This window comes from Lepidochelys kempii, chromosome 2 (assembly GCF_965140285.1).
Source record: "Lepidochelys kempii isolate rLepKem1 chromosome 2, rLepKem1.hap1, whole genome shotgun sequence".
In the NCBI taxonomy this organism is placed as follows: domain Eukaryota; kingdom Metazoa; phylum Chordata; order Testudines; family Cheloniidae; genus Lepidochelys; species Lepidochelys kempii.
In genome coordinates this window covers 167,377,822-167,400,411 of record NC_136381.1, presented here as the reverse complement: position 1 = coordinate 167,400,411, position 22,590 = coordinate 167,377,822, and the positions used below count along the sequence as shown (strand labels likewise).

General features: G+C 40.3%; 1 protein-coding gene across 11 annotated transcripts in view; it reads right to left on the bottom strand.

Annotated features, from left to right (window-relative positions):
- Positions 1-7,805: 7,805 nt before the first annotated feature.
- COBL (cordon-bleu WH2 repeat protein) overlaps positions 7,806-22,590 on the bottom strand; it is a 233,747-nt gene continuing 218,962 nt past the window's right edge. For 8 of the 11 annotated variants that reach the window (XM_073332705.1, XM_073332704.1, XM_073332703.1 and 5 more), the window contains 5 exons: positions 22,050-22,153; positions 18,696-20,734; positions 17,899-18,018; positions 15,425-15,682; positions 7,806-9,101 (listed from right to left, as the gene is read on the bottom strand). In XM_073332705.1, the coding sequence (XP_073188806.1) occupies positions 9,084-9,101; positions 15,425-15,682; positions 17,899-18,018; positions 18,696-20,734; positions 22,050-22,153 (2,539 nt within the window). In that variant the 3' untranslated portion in view covers positions 7,806-9,083. Of the gene's footprint in view, positions 9,102-15,424; positions 15,683-17,898; positions 18,019-18,695; positions 20,735-22,049; positions 22,154-22,590 lie in introns of those variants that run through there. The other 3 variants (XM_073332702.1, XM_078851670.1, XR_013635369.1) reach the window with 3 other exon arrangements.

Below are 22,590 nucleotides of genomic sequence, written 5' to 3'. Positions count from 1 at the left end.
CTGTGCTTGTACAGCATCAAGCTCAACAGATCTTTGTTGGGACATCAAGGGCACGTCTGCACGGTCTACGGCAGCAAACTTCCTAGCCCCGAGGCACAGACTTGGGTTTGCAAGGAGCGTGATAGCGCTCGAAAAGTAGCCGTGCAGATAGTGCTTTGTCGTCGTGGCTCAGGCTCTGAAACCCCCCCCCCCCCACCTCCAAGACTACAGAGCACACTCACTTCAACTTCAAAGTGCTGTCTACACAGCTACTTTTCAGAGTGCTGGGTGTTCGCCCTTCTAGTCCAAGTCTGCCGGTCCAGGCTGGCGGGGCTTGCTGCTGTGGGCTGCGTAGACACACCCTTAGGCACTATGGTAACTCTAACCTTTTTGCCGAGACTTTCTCTGAGGGAGAAGAGTGAGTAGGGCTTGGGGAGGCCAAGCTGGATGCCATAATGGAGACGTGTATTTATAATTAGGAAGGTGTTACTCTGTTGAAAGCCTGCTTTAAATGTAGCAGCTGTCTTCGGATTTGTAAATTTTTCTGGTTCTGCTGGGAATGTGTCTAGTTTAGATACTTGATGCTGGAAATGCATTTACCTAAAAAGATGAAAGAAATACATAATATCTGTTTGAGAGGATTTAAAAAACGAAGTTGGACGCAGCATTTTGGTACAGTTTGGCTGGAGAACGGCTGGCTAGCTGAACAGCTGCTTTCGCTGGAGTTCTGAAACAGAAGCCACACCTGGGGATTGTAAGTTTTGCTGCTGCACAATCTGTCTGTGTTCGAAGTTCTCACATGAACAATGTGCACGCTGGGAAGCAGCATGATTCAGCGGATAGGGGACTAATTATAAATCAAGAGATTTGGCTTCCAGTCCTGTCTCTGCCACTGACTTACTGTGATACCTTGGGCAAGCCTCTGTGCTTCTGTTTCCTCCCGTACCTTTAGTCTATTTTGTTGTAAGTGTCTTCAGGGCAGGGACTGTCAATGTGTTTGTACAGCACCTCGCACAAGGAGGCCCTGATCTCAAATGGGTACTATAGGCACAACTTACTGTAAGACAAATTAATAATAATAATATACATGAAAAAAGACAAGGAAAGAGGGCTCTTGACTTTTTGTCAACTCAGCTCTCTCACTGAATAAAGAATTAACCCATTCCAGAAGTCTAATCTCTTCTTGACTGCTTGGATGGCAGGATAAAACATGCTATTCACTACTTTTAAAAGTATTTACATAAAATATATTGCTATATTTTACTGCATTTTCATGTTATGCAAGCCCACCTTTATGTGGTAAGATTTACAGCAGGCCAAGATTTATTGACCTAGTTCAGCATGGAAATGGCTGCTAAGATTGACTTGTCAGCAGTTTTTAATTTAATTGCTCTTTGATCCTTCAGCCTTGAAGATATTTGCATTTTCAGCTTAGCATCTCTTGGCAACACTTAGCAGCAGCAGCTGAGACCCAGAGCCCTACAACCTGTTAATTGCTCCATTTCTAGATGTGTCCTGGTGTTGAATTACAATAAAGTTTCAACCTCTCTCTTCCCCTATAAGTATGCTTTCTAGTGGGAATAATACTGCTATTGGTTTTCATTCCCTAATCTTTTAATCCTAGTTGGATCACAGAAAATATAGAGTCTCAAAGGGACATTTTTTCAACCGGAAACCAAAAATGGATACATCCTTCTGGCCAAACTGCCTGTTCCTTGCCCAAACAAGTGCACAGGAGAGAGAGATCCTCACAGTGGGGGAATGAAACCTATGGCTGCTAAACATGGTTGTGAGGCAATGGCTTGTCCCCTTAATATAAAATAGGTCTTTATTTAAGATGGCTCATTTTAATGGTCTTTAGTAGGGGATGGGGGTGGGGGGGGGAAATCACATACCACATCCTTCTCTGTTCACAAAAGCAGCATTGATCAACAGGTGTTTCTCAGGGCAAAACTGGCTACTTGGATAATAGACAGGACCATTAAGGAAAAGCAGAGTGAGAAAAGAGAATCAAAAGCTCCAGGAATGAGAGAACAGCTCTGGTTCATGAATGACACCTTGAGAAATTCTATGAAATACCACAGGTAGGAAGCTTTAACTTATAGATCTGGGGCTTAGAAAGAAATTGCACATGAACACTGACCGGAGCAGCAGCAAAGCAGTGCTCTTACACGGGGTGGCATAACTGTTGCTAAAAGATTAATACAGAAATAAAAATGATGACTTTCTATAGCACCTTCCATCTGAACACTGCCATGGACAATTGCCCACTTGAATTCTCATCTGAAGGCTTGGGACAATAAGAATGGGTCTGGTGCCAGGAGGAAAAACGTGACTGTCCTTTGACAAAATGGACTGAAACCTCCGAACTGGCATGTGCAGGAAACCCAGTACTGGCCAGCCTAGAGGCACATGCACTGCTGAGGTCAGGGTTACGGAGGACACCACTCCATGAATCAGGCAGATCAGAAGGATGACGTACTAACCAGGGAGATGCTTGGCATCTTTCTGGAGTCTCTGGATCTCTCGGAGGAATCCCTGGATCCAGATGTAGCTGCAGAGTTGGTAGCCAAACTGGTTAGGCAGGAGGAATCCTCTGCATAGAACTTTGCAGTGTAACATGTACTAATGGAGGTTCATTTTACAGGCTGGCGGGCGGGGAGAAGAGTTTTCCCTGTTTCCTGGTTCTTATGAATGTCAGCATCAGCATTTGTAAAAGGGCAGATATAGCCTCACGTGTGGACAGAAACATCCTTCCCTCCCCTGACCTCTACCATTATCCTTCTCTCCACCTCCTAAGCAAAGTGCAGACTGCTGAGCCCCCCAAGCCACCTAGTTCACTTCCTCTGTCATACCCCAACGTCAGAATCATCCTCAGTAATCCCTCCCCCTGCTTTGGCTATATGGGCCGCTGTTCCCAGTCACAGTGTACATACTTGCTCTCTGCATGTACAGTGGCTGTCTGAATCATACCACGTATACGGATTCAAAATGGCTGACAAGTGAGAGGGAAAACAAGTGATACAACAAAGTCCGTGGTGATGCCAAGAACAGAAGCCAAGAGTCTTGACTCCCAGTCCTGGACTCGAATCTCAGGAAAGCGCAGACCCAAACCTGCTTTTTGGAAGACTCCTTTTTCTTTGACTTGGCACATTATGACCAATGTAAAACAAATCCCATTCATATTTGCCCTGTGTCCACTGCATTCATATTACAGGAAGTGTGGGTGACAATGGTGAATAAGATGATGTCCCACAATCTTGTTCTTTTGCTAGGTTTTTCTCTCTCACAGCTCCTGGGTCTTAAAGCACCTAGCAGTTGTTGGCACCTGAACAGCGTCCATTTCCCCCAATCACGTGCAACAGCACCAGCATCATAGTTTGTCCAAATAGAAACTTTTCAGGACTGTGGGCATAACAGTATCAGAAGCATAAAAAGGTCAGAAAAGAGATGTGGCATATGTAAGCTTTTTAATTCAACCCATACAAATCAAACAGAGGCCAGGAGAAAAAAGAAGCTGGAATTTCGAGGCAACCTGCTGCCTTCAGATTTGGCTGAAGACTATGGCAATTTCTGGAGCTGGATTTGACTCTGCCTCTACCAGTGTTTCAGTAATCATTGTGAGTACATATGCCCTGATTTCTTACTGGTTCCTATTTTGCCAGGTTCAGAAGCTACAGTTAAATTTGCAAAAAGGTTTCCATGATAATCTCCTGTTCTTAGCTATACATAACTTCATGAAACGTTTTCTTTGGGGGATGAAACATCCTGTGATTTGTCCGTGGCTGAAGGCTTTTCTTGAATTTCTTGAGCGAAAAATACACACTTTCGCCATTAAATATTTGTAACCACTCTTTTTTGCTCAAAAAGAGTTAGACTTAGCTAAAGTTTCAAACTTGAAAATTTGCTTCTAAATATCCTTAATGAGGCCTTTTGCTAGGTTTTGTAATAAGCGAAGGTTAACAACAAAACACAAGATAAAAGATGGTATAAGCAATTGATGTTTTGCTGAACATGCTCAGTAAAAGCCTCTGGTAAGATTTCTTTTCTGACACCCATATTGCTGCCTGCCAGCCTGATAGGTATAGTAGCTGCGGCAGCAACAATTTGCATGAGGCTCATCGTACAATTTCCCATTGCAGTACGCACAGAAAAACCGTTCCAAACAACAACGACTTCCTTAAAGTGACACCATCAACTTGAAATCTAGTCAGTTAGGAGGGAAAAGAAGTTTCAGGTATTATGTCTGCTCCTGTGTTTCCCTGCCAATTTTTGTAGCTTCACAAACGACTTTTATGAATAAAGAGTTTCACGGTTTTCTCTTTATAAACAGGCAATTCTCTTTGTTTTTGCCAGTCTTTCACATTGCAATTGGTGAGAAAAATATTTAAAATAGGAGGAAAATGTTGTTGTGAAACCATAAAAATTGGTAGATGGATATAGGGAGCATAACTTCTGTGACATAAACAGCATCCAGTACCTTGTCAGTGCTTAAATAAATAGTAAATAATATTCAGTTGATAAAAAATAATACCTTTTTTTCCTCTTTAGGAAGGTACGGTCATGCCAGCGTAAACGGATGCACTTTGCTGAGAAGTGAGACACACAGTAACCTTCTCCAGCCAAATGAAGACTGCAGCAGTGATGGGTATTCACAATTCTATTTACTGCAGTGAAGTGAGAACTTCTGAGCCTAGTTGTGATCATTCACAGTCGGACCCTAACCATTCTCTTTTTCTTCAGTTTTCTTTTAAAAAGAAGATATTAAATGCAAACATTGTTAAGGCAACATTAGTGTTATACAGTGGGTTTTTTTAAAATCAAGAAATGCAAAAATTAAGGCTGCTAATAGCAACGTCAATTTAAGCACATTGTACACGTATATGTGATGGTCTACACTTAGCAACATACACACATATATAACAAAAATATATTAACCAAGAACAATAGGAATAAAAATTAATTGTATATTATGCTGTTAAAAACCTTAAAGCATGAGAGGCAAATCATCCTGGTGCAAATAATCACGTATTGAAAAAATCAATGGATATTTTTCTGTGAGTAAGGTGAGCAAGTTTTGGTCCTTATTATATTAATAAATAACCTATGCACATGCAATTTGTTTAACTTAATGTTGTTGCAGAAACCCATTCTTAAAGGGGCAAACCCTGAGGTCTTACTCTTTATACAGTCATTCAGACGAACATCCACTGCAGGCAAAATGTTGTCCCGATTATTAATTATTTTTGTTATTTTTTGCATTCAATTGATAAGCATGTGTTTAACTCTAAAGGAGTTAGGGGCATATTTCATTCTGTTCTAGAAAGATTAGCACATGAACTGCCTGTGGTAGGTGCTTCTATTTCCTATGCTTGAAAATTCATCTGTGTTGCGGTGACAAGCTGATGCTGGCCACATTTTTGCCTTTGATCAATGTGGTGTAAAGTGTGCAAATCACATCTGTGGGGTGAGGAAGGTGAATTCTTCTTCCCTGCTTGAAACCCAGGCGATTGATGTGCACTTCAAAAGATATATTTGTCCAATGCTGTGTAGCCAATATTTGCAGCCTGCTGCTGAACATGGAAAAAAAGAATCCCAGAAAAAACAAAGCTATATTACCTAAGTCAAATATCTTGTGCATCTAACCAGTATCATTTAAAATTAAAAATGGAAAATCACCATTAAGAACTGTTTTCATGATCAAGTGATATTCTGAGCTGAAGAAATAGTTATAAAACCATATAAAAAGTGAATGAAACCAGCACATTCTCTGTTGTAGACTTGGGATCCGATTCTCTCCTACTTTACACCTGGTGTCGTCACTTACACCTATGCAAAGTGTAGACACTATCGTATCTGAATTCTCCATTCCCTTATGCTGGTGGTAGCGTTTTCACTCCCTCTTTGAACAGGTATAAGTGATGACGGCAGGGCAGGGGATGCAGAGAGTGGGAGGGGTAGTAATCAGGCCCCATGGAATTGTCTTGTAAAATTGATATGAGGTGAATAAGTCTGTACACAGTTCAATGAGAGGTGGAAGAATCAGTTGATGAAAAACCTTCCTGCCTCCCTGATCATACACATTAAGTATGCATATTCAAAATAAATTCCTTGCTAGCAATGAATATTTTTCATGTTCTTTTCTTCACCACCGGCCACGTGCTGCTCCTCTCCTTAGGCCAAATTCTGGTTAAGCGCATGCTAGAAAAACCTTGGCCAGCAGATGTATGATGGAGAAGTTGATGGTTCGTATTTTGGCCCTTCCAGGAGAGCACCCACTCTGCTGACTTTCCACAACAGGAGCCATGTAGTGACACTACAGGGACTAACGTAGAGGTAAGTGGGTATCTTCCACAGGGTTATGCGTGTATGCTCCCTTATCTGGTCATGGTATCTAGGGACAGTGCCCCACAGATATTAATCCTACTTTTAGTGGGAAGAGATTGTAAAAGGGGGCTACACATTTAGTTAGTATTGGCTGGAATATAAGTGCAAATTAACTCTCCCATTTGTTGGGTTCATTATGGCCTATTTCCAGGCAGCCACCAGAATTTGACTCCTCATGTAAGTAGAAGCTGTGGTTGTAGTGAAGAGGGGAACAGAAATAGTGTACTCATTTTCCAGCAATGATGGTGGAAAAACTTGGCCTTCCCATTGGCCTCAAGGCAGCTTTACCTTGCTCTGTGACCCCTGAAGTGGACTTCTGATCATCTTTTCTGTGTCACAGTGAATTTGACACTTTGTACCACAGATGTTCTTACTTTTATAATTGCTTTATGCTTTGGATTTTGATAATTGGAGGTTTTTCCAAGGGTACCTTTTAAAAAATTTAGCTCTGTGTCATTAGTGCCAGTCTCATGGCTGAGAACAGTTGTATGGCTTGAATCTTAAGACATAATATACAGTATATCATCCTCCTGGGATCCAATTTTGCAGCCCTTACTCCGCAGAGTAGAATCTACTCATGCATGTAGTCTCATTGAATTCAGTAGGACTAGTCACATAAGCACCAAGTGGTACAGAATCGGTGAGCGCTAAGGAGTTTCATTCTCATTATCAAGAGAACAATATATTCCTATGAGCCCAGTCTTGCAACTCCTTATCTATAAAAAGAAAAGGAGTACTTGTGGCACCTTAGAGACTAACCAATTTATTTGAGCATAAGCTTTCGTGAGCTACAGCTCACTTCATCGGATGCTGTAGCTCACGAAAGCTTATGCTCAAATAAATTGGTTAGTCTCTAAGGTGCCACAAGTCCTCCTTTTCTTTTTGCGAATACAGACTAACACGGCTGTTACTCTGAAACCTGTCCTTATCTATAGGAGCTTCACTTGTCTTCAGTAAGTCTTCATACGGGTAAGAATTACTACTTTGAGTAACAATTGTCAGGATTAGGTCCTATGTGTGTAAATCCATTTTTATGGTGGTACCTCTAGTTTTCTGCTGTAGGATAAATTGATAAGATTCTAGGGCCAAGATGACCACTATGTAAGTAGGCCAACCAGCTCACACGAAACGGTGATCTTAACTGATTATCATGGGTTATAAAACAGCATGTGGCTTTGTGACTATACATAATTCCATAATGAGGAGATAATCTTTCTCCATAAGTGTTGCATTAATATCAGGATTTATATCAATTTGGTTCCTTGGTTCCATTTGTCAGTTTCCCATCAGATCAGTCATGAGCCTTTTTCTGGTTTGAAACAGTTTACTTGAAGACTCTGAGAACTGAAACACGACATACTGCCGTATTACCTTTTCATCCCTCTCGAGTTCCCAGTTTGTTCTGTAACTGTAAAGAGCAAGGCAAAGATTCTTGCAAATCTTGTACAAATTTTTTAATTGTGGCACTAACAGATGAATATTTTACAATATATAATATACAGTCATATTAAGTACAGATGGCTAAACAGTTCTTCTCTTTTTTAACATTAGCAACATTACACAGCTATGTTTTTAAATTCCAGCTCTGACCTCCCCCCCACAAATATTTCCATTCTGGGCTGCGTATAGTGCTAAAATGATTCTTAAAAAAATTAAAATATACGAACTCTCACTTCCTCAGATTCATTACAATATAGTAAATATGAAAAACTGTTGACTGATCTGTCCTTCTTAAGTTATCATTTCAATTTAATGAAATATTTTTAAAATATATGTCAACTACCAAAGTAGTTAATATTTGTAAAATAAGCTGCTATAAATAATTGTGAGACAATGCTACAGCCCGGATGAATTAGAAACAAGGGGCCAGATTATGTGAAATTTACACCAGCTCAGGATCTGACCTATAGACTTGGTCCAGCTCTGACGTATGTGAGCGGACACACCTTCATTTCAGAGGGCAGGAATGAGTCCTAGATCCTGAAAGATTAAGCAGTGTTTTGAAACGTTACAACAGAGACTGTGAAGGCTTTAAGTAAGTAAAGGTCCCTTTTATTTCACATCTCACAACACTTTCACAGTGTCATGAATGGGTTCAGTATATCTCATGTTCACTGTTGATTACCTGCTTAGTGAGAATTCTAGAGATATAAAACTCACCTAAGTATATAACATAACAGCATATGGCAATTTAGGCATTTCAGAATCTGCCATAACTTTTTTCTTGTGATTAATATTGATGGATCTTTATTCTACTTGCTTTTTTCCTTATTGGTTCTAGTTATTTTGTCCAAATCAAAGAGTAAGAAACAAGTAAATTGTCTGAAACATTTGCATATTTTAAATAACTTAAGACTGAATGAATGTTATTGTTCACACAGATAGCAAAAATCTTAATTTTCCCCGTATACACAATTAAGTGTTAATGCAGGATCACACAGTGTTTATATTTTTATTAACCTGCCAACAATAGTTTACTGGCAATCTTAAATATTTAGAGGCAAAACACAGGGTCCTTGGCACGGAAACTGTGCAGCAAAGCATCATATTTTCCCCTTAGAACCATTATGCAGGTACATTCAATTGCAACTTATTTTGGCCTGTAGACAGGAGAATAAACTAAACTTCTTGATGTTCTTTGCCACTTCAGTCCTTGAATCATGATTATGTGTGTGTGTGAAGTTAGATTTTCCAATTACCTGTTCTTTAGACCTGATTCAAACTAGGAGAGGGACCTATAATAAAAGAAAAGCACATGATCATTCAATATGTTGTTAACCCTTCAACTGCTGACATTACGAGCCAAACATTCTCTTGTGGGTCATTTTATTGTTATTTTTATATCACCAGTCTTTATTAGAGAATAATTTGCACTGTAGCTCACGAAAACTTATGCTCAAATAGATTTGTTAATCTCTAAGGTGCCACAAGTCCTCCTTTTCTTTTTGCGGATACGGACTAACACGGCTGCTACTCTGAAATCAGTGAATTTAGTGTCTTTTCCTCCTTGCAGACTGTCTATGGACAGACAGATCAAAATTTCTCTCTATTATGTGATTGGACATATAAATTACCTGGTGGTTTGTTTTTGTGTGCGTGTTCCCTGGTGAGAGGAGGGGGAAACCCAAAGGCCCGGATTCAGGAAAGCACTTAAACACATACTTAACTTCACCCCCATTCATGAAAACACCTAAACATGTGCTTAATTTAAGCTTAACTTTAAACACGTGCTTAAGTGCACATGCTTAAGTGTCCTTCCAAAATAGGGATGCTTTCCTGAGTCAAGGCCAGAATGAGAAGAAGAACTTGAAAAGCCACTGGGCTTTGACTCACTCAGGAGGGGAGAGGATTTTAGGATCACATGAAAGATCAGCAAATTTTTGATCGTTTTAAACCTTTTGCTTTCTTGACCATAAAGGCCATGGCAGAAGCATGGTTCCTTGAAAAATTAGGCTGAGTAGTCTGCATGATTTATTAGCTAGAAGAGGAGTTGAAATTTATTTTTGTCTCTTCACATTCACACAAAGTAACAGTGTGCAACTGAATGCTTCTAAGTATGAAGGGGATGGTCTGATCACTGTCTGGCTCATTTAACCACCTGTGTACCAGAGCTCGGCCAAATGCTTTTGAGGGAAACTTCTGCCCCACTTCTGTGCTAAAGAGCCAGCACACTATTAAGAATTTAATTTGTCCCATTTGATAAAACTCCACTCTCCAGATATGCAATTCACCCCCGCCCCCCCAGCACTAGCTAATATAAAATGCATGGGTGTAACTCCCACTAAAACAATGTGATTTGTATAGATGTTAGAATAAAATTTGCCCAGTGGTAGTTGCAACTGTGTAACTGAAAGGAGAATCGGGTCCATCCTATATTTCCATTTTATAGGGCAGACATTGGCTGCAATTGTTCCTGCAGCTAGATGTATAACTGGTCATTCGCATATGGAATAACTGTGATTCCTTGTATAATGATGGTAAATCCATGTGGAAATTACACATATATACAGATGCAGAGGTTTACATAATTTCAGAAATCTGACCCATATATTCTCATACTATTTCTGAGATAAAAGGAAATGAAAGTAAACATAAAGGAAATGAATACAGCCAAACTGATATAAAAGCCACTTGATACAATATTTTCAATATATTATATCACTATTGAAACTAAGAGCTAAATGGATGCAGCTCCATTAGTAGAGTTTTGTCCCTTAATATCACCAGAGAATTTGGGCCTAGACAGGCAGTAAATCTTTTATTCTTCCCTATATCATCTCATTCAGCCTCTTGCCTTAGTGCTCTGTCTAATACTATCCAGGCACCACTGCTTTCGGTGAAAGCCAGGAATTAAAATAGCTCATGTGCTCTTGTCCACAGTCTGTTAGTAGTGAAGAACCCAGGACATTGAAACCCACTGCAGCCAAAGCAAAGGGAGACCAGATAAGGGCTCCTGTTGATGATTAATTGCCCCTAGGCTATGGTAACCCATAAAACCCCCTTACATACTCACATATACTATCTAATATAGTGACCATGCACTTCTCACAGCAACATACCTGCAGCTGGATACATGATAGGCCTTATCTATGGCTTGCCTCAGACCTTGGAAGTGTGAACACCACTCCATGTTCCTGGATAGGCCACTATTTCATTAATACTGAAACTAACGACCTTCTCTTTATGTTCCTGGTCCCCACCCCTTTCAAGTGATAGGCACATGCCACCACTTCTCGCTGGGATGGGATCCTGTGATCCAACCACTCTTAAAATGGGTCTTTGTGTTACATCCCCCTGGCTGCCAACTATGATATAGAGCAGGCCCAACAAACCTGGCCCCTGAAAGTTTTTCTCTTTGAGAGTCTGTGGACAGTAACAGTATGCAGTGACACAAATGCCACTTCAAAACAAAGTATGATTTATTTGCCAAGAGGTGCAGAGCATTCAGATAAATGGATTAAAAACAACAACATGTCTTGCCTACAACTGGCTGTCCCCTCAAGCCCCAAGGTATTCAAGACAGCCTTAGTGCCCCTCTTCTCTTCGGGGCCAAGTTCTAGCTTACTTATGACAGACTCCCGACTGTCTGTCAGTCTGTATCAACCTGCAGCAGCTGATAATTTCCCCTCTCTCTTTCCATAGGGCAGTTCTTTTAGATGATCAGTGTCTTTTGATCTGTTGGAACTCAGCCCTGGCAAACAGCCGTGTAACCCAGGTTGGGGCCAAGGAGTTGCCTCTTCACAGGTAATTATTTGGCCATTGTTTGAGTGTTTGTTGGGATGTTCCTTATCTGGGCCATTGTGTTGCCTTTCCTGCCTGGTTCCTGAGACAGCTCCATCTGGTGTAACATCATGGCAAGTAATCCATCACAAATTAAAATACAAATGCATGCACGTTATTCATAAAAATAATAGAGATATTTCCTGGTTCTCCCAACTATGCACTAACCAAATTACTTCAGCATCAGAAACTTTTGGTTCCAGAAAACTTCAAGAGGACAATGGAAGAGAAATCCACACAACTGAAAGACTACTTGTTGACAATCTGTAACCGACAGCGAATAGAAAACATTGACAAAGGAGTTCGAAAATGAGCCCTGCCCTCATGCCTTCCACACATGCCACTGTGGTTCTCTGATGAATGATGCAAAATGAAGCAAAACAGAAGTTTGTAGTGCCTGAGGCACAAAATCTGCTCACAGCCGCTGTCCATGAACAACTCAAGGCTCACCAGCAAGGCTCATGCTGCAGCCATAAAGGAAGCAAAACATGACTCTCCCTCAAACATACAATCAGCCAAATAATGGCCAACAGAACTATTCCATGCTATGAACCTGCTAATCAAGCCAGAGTGCCTATCTCCATGCAATGTAGAGATATATAAACACAAAAGCCTAAATCCTATCTATTCTGAATAATTCTCATCTTGCTTTGCAAATAACGTCAACCAAATTAGAATGGGTTTCACTGAGACAGGCATACCACCTAGGAAACATCTCCCATCCCATCTGCCTTAATGGAATTTTAACCATTCTCCCAAATAGAAGCCCTGGACACTTCAAAGAAGCTCCAGCCCACCTGCTATAAATCTGAACCCCCTACTCCTCATACAAGTCTAGTGACGAACACCTGGCCCCACCATGATAACTGGGATTATCAATGTCTCCTTCAAAGTCAGCAAGCCACCAGGTGCCCTAAACGATACAGTATCAGCAAACAGAATCCTGAAGAAATCTACACTTCGTGCTATCCAACTACTGACCACTTTCCAGCCCTTCCTTTTTCTGGAGGACATTGAATGGGTGGTGGCATCCCACCTTCGGCAGTACTCATCCTCAGCTTACATCCTGGGTGCCTCACCTTCTAGATCCAGAGGAGGGCACAACAGAAGACAATCTGGCTAATGTTGATGTATAACCTTCTGGCACTGGACTGAAAACAAACCTCTCTGCTAATACTGTTAGATCTCTCTCTGACCTCTGACATCATCATTCATACAGTGCTAACGATATGTGTGTCAGAAGCTGTAAGGGCAAATGCAGCAGCATTCGGTTGGACGCACTCACTCCTAGTAGACAAAACTAAGAGAGCTGTGATGCAGAGCCCTGCAAGGCTCACTATTCCTTTCTCCGCCACTTTAATTTGTACAGGGGACTGTCTGGAGAAATTATGAGGTGCCCCAGATTCATCTACCACCAATATGCAGAGAACATGTGTCCCGCTCCACCAATGCGGCCTCTGCTTAGGTGTCCTAATGCCAGAAAGAGATGAGCATCTGGCTCTAGCTTAACCCAGGAAAGGCAGGAGTAATATTTATAGAAACCAGGGGAACACTATGAGGAATTTATCAATACTCTAATGTTGCCAATGATCAAGGGCACTGGGTGTCAGACTGTCAAACTGATGTGGAGCTCTGGGGCCACACAGGACTTATCATTATTCTCAGTCATGAAGACTGTCACAGCAGTGAGGAATGTCTTATTTCCATCTTTGATTGGACAAGGAATTGCTCCTTTTTTATCTTGGCAAAAGCCATAGGCGAGGTCCTCTTTGGTCTCCTCCATGTTAGAACTACAGGAAACTCATTCTACCCTCAGAATGCAACCACAAGGACAAAGATGAAATTGCCATAGTACTTAGCTACATGCCTTCTAAACAACAAGGGCCAACATGAATTTATCGCGTCTGCCTTCATGGACTCCACTGGCTCTCTATTCACTTCAGAACAGGTTTCAAAGTCCTGATCCTGATCTATAAAGCTTTAGTGGATGGGGGCCTGACTATTTCTGAGATCACCACAGCCCTTGCACCCCGCAAGACAGCTAACCTCCACAGGGATAATGTAGCTGGAGGGATCTATGTTTAGACTATCAGACATGTTGGGAAGAGCTGGGATTCAGAAGCAGGACCATGGCTGTGGAAGTCCCTGCTGGAAGAGTTTAGACTGCTCCCAATCCTGATTGCATCAATGTGTAAAACTCACTGTTGCTAGAAAGCATTTCTTCAGGAATAGCATGGATAAACAAACAAACAATAATACATAAAATATACTTGAAGATCTAAATCAACAGTTTTCTGTAACCTGGTGGAATGTAGAGAGAAAGCACCATTTGTTCTGAAGTCTTTTGCTTCTTTATAACGTTGTTAGATGGTTTGCACCAAAGTGATAGGTGCCTTATACATACTCAAGAGAGCATATTATATGTAATTTTACACATGCAAAATAACTGCACAAATTGATTTATTTTAGCATGCTGAAGTTGGACCCTTAGACTTTCCCTGAAACACTATTTGTTTGTTTAATGAGTAATAACTCTATAAGAGTTGTACTTTATAAGAAATGAGATGTTTTATAGCTATAGTATCAATTGGTTGAGAATATTTGTTCAGTTTGTTTTATAAAGGGCAAATGGACAAGGCTAAATCATATTTATGTGTTTATGGTTTGCATCAGTGGACTCACAAGGTGGGAAAACCCCATCTGTGCTTGCAAATACCCGAAAGTCCATGGGCTAAAGTCCATTCTCAGTTACTGAGTGAATTCTGGAATAAAGCCACTGAAGCCAATGGGCCTGAATCTGTTCTCACCATCATTTGTGTAAATCAGGAGTAACTCAGTTTGACAGTAGAATCTGGCTCAAAGAGTTTAATAAAGTGACTCCAAAATACACCAGTGTAAGTCAGAGCAATATTTAGCCCATTGGGAGTTGCATCCATACAACTAAAAACAGAATGAAACCCACAGGTCCAGAAACTGATCTCAAATGAACTTTGTACTGGTATAATTCTATTGACTTCAGAGGAGTTATTCCTGACTCATACCAGAGTATGAAAGTCTGGAAATCACCATGTGTGCTGTGTGGCATTGCTGTGTTATATACTGGGTGGTTCAGTTTCATTTTCTTCACAAGGTTTATGTAGAACCACAATTTAGGAGAGATATGGAATGAATTAGTAGAAATCGGCATACCAATAAAGAGACACTGCCAAGAATATTAGGCCTCACAATTTGATCCACAGTCAGCCTTAAGGGTGGCTGACTGAGCGAAAGCATGGGCCCCAAAACCTATGATATGCTATTGGAATTAAAGGTGAACATTTATCCCAAAATTGATTAGGTGCAAGTTTTTTGGAAAGGGCTAGAGGAAAGGTAGATGGGCCTAATTCTGGCTAACCTAGGTCCCGTTTGTTCAGAGGTCAACTGGAATTATAATTAATTTGTCAGACTATAATGGAAGAGGTCATCCAAATTCTGTGATTTTTTCAAATTAACGCTCTTAACACTCCTCTTCAAAAGAAAACTATGTATGCACATTTTATTCTTATAAGAAGAAAACCACACGTGAGGCGATGTGCTCTAATAGCTGTCCAAAGACTTGAGATGCAGCACGAATCTTTCCACTGCAGTTAAAGAAAACATGGTACGTATCTCTTTAAGTTGGCAAAACGGAAAAAAAAAAAACCCCATAGGTAGCACAACCTGCAAACTGCTCCCAGGGCAGCACTGAACTTCAGCTTGTTTCAGCGAAAAGGCTAAAAATATAGGCGAGCACGTTTACCTTTCTTAACCTTGCTGCTCCAGTGCCAGAGCGAATGGCCTCCATTAGGGCCTCCCTTGCCTCCCCAGGGTTACTTGTAGCAGTGACAGGAAGTTTAGGAGCTGTCATTAACTTGTGGCTGGAAGGAGGTGGTGGTAGTGGCGGCAGGACAGGTGGAGGGGGGATCCAAAGATGCTCTGCCTGAGAGGCTTCTTTATTTTGCAAGGACAGTTCCGCATTTCTAAAGCTCTGCAGCTCTTTAGAGGCCGATGATGAGATCTACCAATGAGACAGTTGAATGTGATTAGTGAATATCTGGCATAACACTAAATTGTAATTACTTGACACTTAATGCACACTTTTATTTCACCACTCCCAATTTCAGTTTGCTCAACTGATATAAAACACATAAAACTTTTGTTTGCTCATTGGTTTAAACATCTGTTACTACTCTCTCGCATCACTCAACTGGGCTGATTACCAGGACCAAGGACTTGGCATTGACTGTGTCTCAGAAACTCAATCTTTACTTTCTGTGAACTCTAGCATCCTGTAACTCTTCTTGGTGTTTAAGGTAAAAGGCTGACAGTTGGACTTGGTGTGAGTTTGGGAATGACTGTAAGGATTTTGGAATCAAAAAAATGTATTAGGGCAGCTGTAGGCACTAGGGAATCTCATTTACTTATAGTAATTTGTGCCGTGTGGTGGTAATAATGGACAACAGAGAGAGAGAGAGAGAGGGAGAGAGAGAACTTTGGATCTTCACTCTTAAACCTACCTTCGCTTTAGAATTGTTCTTAAACATACAGTTTCCATCCAAATTAAAAAGAAATAAAACCAGAGAAAACTATTTGAAACTAAATGGGGCAAATGGACTGACTGCTTTTCCAATAGAGTTACTTTGGAATTCCATAACCTAAAATTGCTGCATGAATTTATATGTGCAGAAGCCTGTTCTAATATAAACAACCTGGTGGGGGGCTTGCTTGTGCTTTTTTCAACAGCCTTTTGTCTTTAACAATATGCCTAATATCTATTAATAAGAACGATAATGTCATAAATGTCAAGAATTTATTTATCCTCAAAGTGTTTGGCAAACATTAACAAATTTATCATCACAGGACAAATGTGGGACTACAAAGTAAATATTATTATCCCCATTTCATAGATGGGGAAATTGAGGCAGAGAGTGGCATGTGAATTATCTAAGTCCAAAGAGGGAGACAATAGAAGAACAAGACCTTGGGAGCACTTGTACTCCATTTCTGTACTCTGTCCGCTACAATACATATGCACTGCATTAATTAGTACAGGCCACATTGTGTGAAAAAGTGATGGATGGTTCCTAAAAATATCCTTAAAAATAATGCAAAAAGCCACGCTTGTTTACTGGAGAAAATAATTTGAAAGAATCTCTCTGATGATACAACAACAATTTATTTTCAGAACTTCCTTCACATGGATTCTCAGCTATGCCCAAGCAGTACACAGGGCAATTCAATAGTGTGTGCGTGCACAGATGTGGCCTTTGCCTTCCTCAGTCCTGGAATGGCTGTGTGCCAGGCTGCTCTTTCACTGCCTCTGGTAACATACTGTGTTGTGGGGTGTCAGTCTCAGAGGAAGCTGTCTATTCTATTTGCCCCACGAGTAATGAGGCATTTACGGTTGCTTTGAGGATAATGGAGTAACATAGGGAAGAACAGGGACGTTATGTGGTTGGTAGACATCCAGTGATCCCCAGCTGTGTGGATAGTTGGTAATGGTTTGAGTCACTGCATCAGGGAGATGGGACAATTCTTGCCCAATACACTTCCTTGGCTGGGTCAGTGAACTGAGTGAAGGTTCGTGTTAGAGCAATTCAGACTCTGGCTATTAAAAATAAGAGATGCCTTAATGGTTAGATAAATTCTTCCAACAGAAGGAGTCATCTAGCTGTGGGGACACAAGTCAGATTTTTAGTTAGTCGCATACAATTCCATGTATACTTTCATTGCACCTAACTAATGACCATAAATACAGTGTGCATGTGGAAATCAAGTATTTACATGCACATATGTCCAGTAGGTAGATTCTTGGGGTATGTTGATCCATAAGTTAGGTGGGGTGCAAACTGCATTTTCCTACAATGAAAAGCTTATCCATAATGCCTAAGCCTGTGAAAATGCTGAGCTGAAGATTGTTGGGTTAAGTATCTGGAGCGTGCAGTCCCATATTTAACTAATTTGGGTTTACCTTGATTTAATGTAACCATCACATAGCCCTCAGCTACCAGTGTACAACTCTAGTGAAGTCAATGAAGTTCCATAGCTGTGTGCAGAATTTGACCCATAACGTAAACATTACATGTCCTGTGTTGTCATAATTTTTTCTAAGGTCTTCTTGTTGCAATACAAATTACTTTGCATTACTTTGCATCACTCTAGGTCACCGTGCATCCAGCACATTCAGTAGGAACAACCAATGAGAAGAGCACTGATCCTATTTATCTATTTCACCTTTTTTAGTCCTGACGTGCCACTGTGGCCTCTGATTGCTGCCAGCAGGGCTGAATGCTCATTCTCTGGCTCGGCATATGAGGATTTCTTCTGACTTCCATTTATCATGCTGTCTGAACTCTAGAGTATGAACAAAATAGACACCATCAAGTTGTTACTAGATATTTACTTCAAGATAGTATGAAAACACTTTATTAAAATTGTTCGAAGCACATATCTATACTTTAAGTTCTGTTGGCCAGGCAGCTTGGCTTCCTTTGGGCCTGATTCTGCAGTCCATATTCATAATGCATACTACTTACTTAAGCAAATGGTCCCACTGAGTTAAATTTTGCTCAGGAATGCAGAATCAAGCGCTTTGTGTATTGTGCAGAATGCCAAGCACAGTATTAGCAGTTAACAAATAATAAATCTTGATGATATAAAGTAACTGTATATCTTTCATGGATGTGTAGCTAAATGTTTCCTATATACTGCACATTCCGATGTTTATATAACTTTCAGGAATACAGGTTAGGATTTTAGGTTAACCTCAATTGCTTCTCTCTTTATACTGTATATCTGTATTCCTCTGGTTATTCTAACTAGTGCAAGTGGCTATGCTATTCCATAACAATATACAGTATGTGCGGAATAACCAGTGGCCTGGTTCTGAATTTTGCTATTATAAATGTTTTAAATATTACATGTACTACAGCTCATGAACAAGAGTACCAGTTATAAAACAGGCTGGTGTCTACTCCAATGAATGCAGGCTTTCTCCAGTTTCAAAGGCCTAAATGAAGTCTCCACTTTACCTTTCGGAGTTTTTCCTTTCCTCCTGCAGTCTGAATGGCTTCCATTAAAGTGCTGTGCAGAGATGCATCTTTTGGAATTGGTTTCTGGACAATGGGTTTAAACTTCTTCTTTGGCCCAAAGATATCTGTCTGTACAGTGACATCAGATTTATTTATACTGTCAGGCTTCTCATCCTTTTGAGAAATGACGTGGTTATTTACAGGCATAATATTTAGCTCTGACAATGCTTTTGAAGAATTAGTTTGTATATTGTTAGCAGGATGCCATTTAGTGGGCCTCAACAATGAGCTGGAAGAGGATGTAGGTGTTGGGAGATCAGGTGATGTGAACGATGAGGAAGAATTAGTATGGTCCATCTTCTCACATTTCTGATCAGACAAAGGATGTGTGTTTTTATCAACTATGCTGTGTTTGCTGTTAAAACTGTGATTACCTTCTGTAGTGTTGTTATCCTTTGAAGAGGATTTAGTAAGTGGTACACTGATACTCCGTTTATAGAAACCTACAGGGGTTGTCTGATTCAGTAACCCGATGTTCACTGCTTTGTTTTCCACAGCAGAATTATCACCAAGCGTCAACCTGCTATTTGATGCTTTGTGACTGCAAGTAAAAATATTTGAATAAGAGTCTCTCTTTTCTGCTGGTTTTATTTCCATAGGGCTGTTTTTGGTCATAATAATGCACCCTTTGGGGAGAGGTTCTGTTCCAATTTTTATCAATTTTTCTTCATGATTATTCTCCTCTTTATCATGCTTCTCTATCAAATCAGTCTTAAACATAAGTGGATCGAGGCGTTTTGCAATAGCAGAGGCAACATAATGGCTTGAAGTTCTTTTATAAGGCTTTAGAAATGGGAACTCTGTCTTGTCCTTGTTAATTGTTGGGGACACTGATGTGTTTACCTGAGACTGTGAGGCTGGCACAGGTGGATTGATTCTTTCGAGCTCAAAATGCCTTTCAGCCATATTTGAAGTTACTGGTTGAGACGGTATTGGTTTTGCATCTGTTAGAGAGATAGGTTTGCTTTCAGATTTTGAATTAAAGGGTTTGGAGCTCACAGTGACTATTGACTTTTTAGAATTACGTTCTATAGACTTGTCAGATTGTATTCCTGTAGAGTTTGACCTCCAGAATTCCTTTACTCTCCTAATAAGAGGTTCATCAGTTTCATTGGAAGAAATATCTGATGTGTTCTTCTTACCAGCATTTGGAGTCATCAGGTTGCCTAGGTCATCTATCTTAATGGCACCAGTGGAGAAGGAATTATCTCTATCGAAGTATTTTATTTCAGGTTTGGGAGGGACAACTTTAAAGGTTGTCAGACCTACTTTAGGTTTAAAGCTTGTTATGGAAGTAGGGGCACGATGACTCCACAGAGGTGGTGACAGGATATCTTCTTTCTCCTCAGTTGTTTTGGTTGATGGGGGCTTGAATTCCAATTCTGTGTGCACTTTGTTCAGGAATCTCTCCTGACTATTTTGTTCATTATATTGATTTGTTTTCTCTCTTGCTATGTGGATTTGAGTCTTAGGCTTGAGATGAGAAGAAATCAGCATGGGTTTGCATTCCTCAGAACTAACACCATGTTTATAGCTGTTTTCCAGTCCCAGGTTGTTTTCATTTCTCTTTTCAAACGAGGATGTAAGAGACTCAAACATCTCTCGCCTCTGTTCTATGGGCAGGGGTTTAAATACATCGTCAGAGGACTGCTGGTGAATTAAGTCCATGGATATATTCAGAGATCCACCATCTACATGTTTCTTATCAAAAGACCCTGCACTGTTATTATTTGTAAAGTTCCCTAAATTAATGGAATCAGCTGAGATATCTTCATCATCTGCATTAGGGAGTAATGCATTCTCTTCATCTTCAGCTGGACCTACTGCGTTAATATTCAGAATCTCATCTATGATTGTTACTGGAACACCAAAGGCAGCATCCTGAGCAGTGTCTGCATCGCTGAAATGCGGGCTGGACGCCCCATTTGTGTGGTTTGATACAGAGTCGTTATCTGCTTCGTAATGTATACCTTCCATTGCTGCAAAAATGTAAACAAAAACTTTCACAAATTGGTCAGATATGTGCAACATCACTGTCAGTTACTCAAAGATGGTTTAGAAAAATCAGCAAATCAGGATTTTGATCACACTTACATAACTTAACGACATACCTGTTCACAAGTTTCCATACGTGTTCCTGTTGTAAGAAAAAGCAGTATCTGCATACATTTTACTGTCTGGTTGATGATTACCATCAGCCTATTGTGCGTGCACACCTCCGGATGTGGTCAATGGGAATCGTATATGTGTAGTTGAGGGTAGAATTTAGTCTACTGTTTATACCTTAACTGTCACTAACGTCTCAGTGACAAACACTTCACTGCAATACTCCAAAGGAGAAGCATTTCAGAAAAATGGCAAACATCTCTCAATTATGATTTTCAAACCTGGTTAATAAAACAATCTGTCTGAGGGACTACCTCAAGCAAGCCAACAAAGACACAGAACTTACATTTCCTTTTCTACCATCCCACCTCCCATCATCATCCAGGAATGTAACAATTTCACTGTGAAAGGAGCTATTGGGTTTATTTCTTCTTTCAATTGCTTTGGTGTAAATCAAGAGTGATTACACTCAACTTAATGGACTTGAAATGGTATAAAACTCCCATAAATGAGATCCTAATCAGGCCCACTGCATTCTAAGATGCTGCAAAATTATGAGATTTAAAAAAAGGTTCACATAATTTTGCATCAAACAAAACGGTGTGATATTTTGATTAATCACAGGTGGTTAGGAAGCAGGGTATTTCTTTGCGATGACATTTAGTCTCTTTTAATCTATTCTGGTCAGGATTTTAGAGTTATAACTTTAAACTACATGTAGTAATGCAGTTGAAATATCACACAGAAAACATCCTCCCTTCTCCATTTGATCCTGACAAAATATAAGGAGTTTGTATGGTGTAAAACGATAGGATCCTGCTACAAAGCACATTGATCACAAACATAGTGCCAAATTCTCTACTTCCAGTGAAGTCAGTGAAAATATGCCAGCAGAAAATATGGCCCATAAAGTACTACCTTTCTGGTAGCAGGCACTCATATACAGTGATGTCCATATAAATATCTGGATAAATAGATAATAGCAGCCTAAGGATACTGATTTGATCTAGCAGCAAAACAATATGGGTTGGAGTAGCAGAAATGTATAGTGTGGGCCAAATTTTGCTCACAGATATACGTGTAGCTCCCAGTGACTTCCATGAGAACCCTGCACATGCACAGGGCAGAAACTGACTCTGTATATTTTTGTCGTGCCTTACTACTTTTGTAGCTTACACAGTTCCCTACCTTCTAAATCTTCATCCAGTTCAGTCAAAGTCTGTCGGAGTCGTGCAGCAATGAATACGTCCTCATTGTCATTCTTAGCTGCAGTCGTTTCTTCATCTCTGCTACTAATTGAAAGAGAAAAATGGTGGGGTTATTTTTGCATTGTCACTCTGAAATCCATTCTCATTTCAACCCCTTTGGTTTCATTGTAGATGGGCAGCACATACCCCCAAAAGAACAAAACCCATGCAGAGCTACAGCCACGCACCAGACTGGTACAACCACGTCTCTTATTAAAGTATCTTTGCACTGTGGGGTCTCAGTGTGCTGGTGATCAAAAGATTAGGATTAATAAAGCTTGTCACAAAGAAATGGCTCGGTTTCACTGTGAAGTCTGTACAAAGGAGAGAGCCCAAATGGAAATCGTTTGAATATCTGCGTCATTTTAAAGCAGGCTGTATTGTGCACACAATGTATACACATATGAATTGAAATTAAAGGTAAATACAATGAAGCTCTATTAAACATCCATTTTTCATTCTGAGGGGAGGAAAAAGGGGTA